Consider the following 4,442-nt stretch of genomic DNA (forward strand, 5'->3'; position numbering starts at 1 on the left):
CCACCCCACCATATCCCCATTTCCATCTCACCCTCCCCCCCCACCCCACCCTTTACCCTCTCTAGTAGTCACATGATTGAAACAAGCATAGCTCAAAGGTTAACCCTGTCACTAGCAGGCCCGAGTCACGGAGCATGTCTTGGAGTAGTAGCAGGGAAAGCGTATTCCCGTAGTTATAAATCTCAATATATAGACATACTGGGGATTTGGGTAAGGGCTTAGGGGTTAGGGTTAGGTGTTAAGGGAAATAGGTTACGAGTTAGGAGTTAAAGGTTGGGGTTACGGTTTAAGGTTTAGGGGTTAGGGGTTAGAGGTAACTGGAGTTGGGTTAGGGGTTAGTGGTTAGGGGTTATGGGTTATGGGTTATGGGTTAGGGGTCAGGGGTTATGGCATAGAGGTTAGAGGTTGGTTTAGGTGTTGGCTAGGAGATAGGGGTCATGGGTTAGGGGTAGAGTTTGGAATAGAGTTAGGGTAAGGGGTAAAGCGTAAGGAGTAACTGTAAGGGATACCAACATAGGTGTAACGGTTAAGGGATAGGGGTAAGGTGTGTAAGTTTAGTTCGAGGTTGGGGTTAGCTGTTAGGGTTAAGAGGTGGACGTTTAGGGTTCAGGGTTTAGTGTTTTAGAATCTAAATTTTAGGGTGTAGGGTTAGGGATTTGGGGTTTAAGGTATAGTGTTTAGTGGATAAGGTAAATGGGTTAAAGCTTAGAGGTTAGGGGTAAGGATTTCGGTACATGTTTTATGGTCTTCTCGAATCTCTTTTTAAAAATTAACACGTAATAATAGTTATACGAATAGTAAAATAATAACAATATAAGCGTTTTACAAAACAATATCTTATACATTGTACTTATAGTCATTACGAGTGGGTTGTTGAGGGGTGCTTTGGTGTTGTTTGCTCCTTCTCTTTTTTCAACGTCTATCGTCCTTATCTCTCTTCTTTTAAAAATATTTATAATTGCTCTGTGGTAACTCCTCTAATGTTTGGCACTCACATGACCTATTTGTGTTGCAAGTGCCGTTAAAATAATATCTAAATCTAAATCTATGTTTTTTAAATATTTGTTTAAAATCAAATTTTCAGGTTGGACCCTGGAAGGAACACACTGCTACTGGTTTGTGAGCTCTGAGCTTGGCCTACAGGGAGCTCGCGAAACGTGCAAGGAGTGAGTATACACACGTCTAGTTACTGTACCTTTTTTCCTGGCCTTTTAAAAAAAAATCACTACCCCAGAACCAGAATGACAAAGTTCTGTCTGCTCAGTGCGCCTTCCTAGTTTTGAGAAATTTGACGGAAAACAGTTTCACAACACGTCAAGCTTTTTGGGTTAGAGGTTGGTTTAGGTTGTTAGCTAGGAGATAGGGGTCATGGGTTAGGGGTAGAGTTTGGAATAGATTTAGGGTAAGGGGTAAAGCATAAAGTGTGACTTTTGTGTTGTTTGCTCCAGGTAATTTTCTCCTGTCTCTATTCTAAGAATATCTTGATAACGACTCCGAATAAACTTACCATTTTGCCAGAGCAGAGACAGAACATTTGTGAGGCATCATGGTGAAATCAGGCGCTGGTCAAAATAATGAAATCCGAGAAATCTGCTTTTGTTGGGCCACTTTGGACATTTTCTTCGAATTTTCGTTTTTTGGCTCAACACCTCGTATGTCCATTCAAAAACAGTTTTATGTGTTGATTTTTATGGAAAAACATAGAATAAAGCAACAACAAAATTGTAAATTTGTAGTTTCCAAGGATTTTTAAACTATGGAAGTCACCAAACTTTGGCGGGCATTTTCTCACTAATTTTACGTCTGAAACCAGGCGACCCCACCTCTTTCAATTGCAAATATCTCGACTTCTATTTAAGACAAATGGATATTATTTTCATCAAAAGCAAGGCAAATGAAAAACCGTTAAGATGATACCAATAACTCCATATGCCCTAAAAAGGACGACCGCCTGATTCCACTGCGTCGTGTCTATTTGGTTTCTGGCTTCATGGTCTTAGTAACTCAAAACGGCCAAAAAATGTCAGATAAAACTTTGTAAATTATAAGGTAGCGTTTTGTCTAACGGTGTCCAGGGTAGACGAAAACCCCTTCAATAATATTATAGTCAGCAAATCACTTGTGTATTCGTGTATATCTCAAGAAAAAAGTACTAACTGGAATAATGATATTCCCGTGACTCCGGACTTTGTATGAGGCAGCACAGTCAAATTTGTGTCATGGCACAGTGGAATCAGGAGCTCGTCAGTTTTGGGGCTTACATAATATGGGGTTATTGATATTATCGTAAAGTCTGCTATATTTGCTTAGCTTTTGATGAATAATCTATCTAGAATAGAAGTGTCAAGATACCTGCTCTGTAAGCCTAGACTATACCGTAAAGGTGATTGTTTTGGACAGGTGACCGTTATTAAAAAAGCTTTGACTGTACAATAAATGTAATTGTTTTGGACAGGTGACCGTTACAAAAAGTCTGACAGTACCGTAAAGTTGATTAATTGTTTTGGATAGGTGACCATTACAAAAAGTCTGACAGTACCATGAAGGTGATTGTAATGGTGAGCTGACTGTTACAGAAGGTATGACAGTACCATAAAGGTGACTGTTTTGGACAGGTGACCTTTAGAAAAGGTCTGACAGAACCGTCAAGGTGACTCTTTCGGACAGGTAGCGGTTAGAAAAGGTCTGACAGTACCATAAAGGTAATTGTTTTCGGACAGGTAACCGTTACAAAACAGGTTCGGTCTGTTATACTTGTCTGTTTTTCTCCCCCCCCCCCCCCCCTCACTCTCTCTCCCTCTCTCCCCCCCCCCCTCCCCCAGCTTTGGCTCAAAGTTGCTGATGGTGCGAGATGAGGTGGAGGCCATGGAGATCGGTCGCCTGGCCATGTCCAACTTCACAGGACAGTCGCACTTCTGGATTGGCAACGGTTACGGTAGGAATGATAATGTGTCTGTTGAATTGGTTCCTCTGGACGTTGAATCTATAACAAAATCCGTCTGTCTGTCTGTTCCTCCCTCCCTCCCCCCCCCTCTCTCTCTCTCTCTCTCTCTCTCTCTCTCTCTCTCTCTCTCTCTCTCTCTGTCTCTCTCTCTCGCATTTGTACATGTGATTGTCTAACACTGGTGACCTACAGAACAGGTTCGACTTTCTATTGTACCCTCTCTAAAAAGGGTCTCCAGCTCAGGGCTAGGCAGCCTATAACTCGGTTAGATCTCTGATTGCCAACCTGCTGGTCCACATCGTCCACCGTGTGAGCGGACTCGTAATCGTGAGGTTGCGGGTTCGGGGGTTCGAGCTAGGACTGGGCAATGAGTCGCTGTTGCAAAATCTGGATGATAATAATGTTAGTTCATCTCTTCGGCAAGTGTGTTATGAACCACTTCAGTAGATGGGGTTAGAACCACTTCAACAACTGGGTGCACTCACTTCGGCAAATGGGTCAGGAAAGAGAGCAAAGAGTCTGAATTCGGATGACGTTTCATTGAGAACTATCCAGTTATCTGGATAGGTTATCAGGCTTTTTCCCACCTCTAGTTCGAACCGCAGGTCCGACCTTGTGTCCATGGGAAAGGCACTTTATACGACTTTTCCTCACTTCACCCAGGACCAGGTGGGAATGGGTACCCGGCCATAAACAGCGAAAAATTTTGTCAGTATGTTAGTGTTTTAGCGCCTATAAATGGCTGCTTGCGCTGTATCTTTCTAGGAAGTTGAGGTTGTTTCAGAATGCTCTCAGGTCTGCTGGGGTAATAGTATAGATTGTGAAGCGCATAGAGCTTACTGATGAGCGGGGATTTGCGCTATACAAATGCTATAATTTATTATTATCAAGTGCACAGGGATCGCCCGGGTAGTGCCAACTAGGCATTATAATTCAAGGCTGCGTTTGGAAATACATGTTGGGGGCGAAACGAACATTTTAATTGGTCGCTTTTAAGCACAAGCGGGCTAACCCAGATTTTGGAGGTTTCCAGAAATCTTGACCTACACCAAAATTGGGTATTACCTTACCTCTAGGAGAAGTTTTGTTTCATTGGTGTGTCTATTTGTTCAGTTATAAAAATAAAAAAAACCCTTCCCTTTTAAAGAAACTGAACAAGGGTCCAAAAACGTTTCCTTCGATTTTCTCAAAACAGAATTTTTCGGGATAGGCCCCTTGTGCTTAAAAGCGACCATATTATATTGTAACACACATGTCTTATTTAGTTCATAAACTGACGCCTTGTTAAGTCCTCCTCACCTCACCTATCCCGTAGACTGGATGTCCGTCGGGGCGCTTTTGAAGATTTGGCCATCAACTTCCTCCACTCTTTCCGGTCTTCAGCTTTCCTGAGCGTGTCTTAGAGTTCCAGGCCTGTCCATTCCTTGATGTTGTCCTCCCAACTTTTCATCCATCTGCTTCTGCTCTACATTGTAATAATACTATCATCCCCCCCCCC

The 4,442-nt window shown here is 42.5% G+C and overlaps 1 protein-coding gene across 1 annotated transcript in view; it reads left to right on the forward strand.

The window, feature by feature from the left end:
- Positions 1 to 1,084: 1,084 nt before the first annotated feature.
- Positions 1,085 to 4,442, forward strand: part of LOC101855048 — a gene marked incomplete at its 5' end in the record, with an annotated part of 126,015 nt that continues 122,657 nt past the window's right edge. Inside the window, 2 exon segments of the mRNA XM_013087202.2 lie at positions 1,085 to 1,166; positions 2,823 to 2,935. Coding sequence (XP_012942656.1) covers positions 1,085 to 1,166; positions 2,823 to 2,935 — 195 coding nt within the window.

The sequence above is a fragment of the Aplysia californica genome, unplaced genomic scaffold, assembly GCF_000002075.1.
Source record: "Aplysia californica isolate F4 #8 unplaced genomic scaffold, AplCal3.0 scaffold00557, whole genome shotgun sequence".
Classification (NCBI taxonomy): Eukaryota; Metazoa; Mollusca; class Gastropoda; order Aplysiida; family Aplysiidae; genus Aplysia; species Aplysia californica.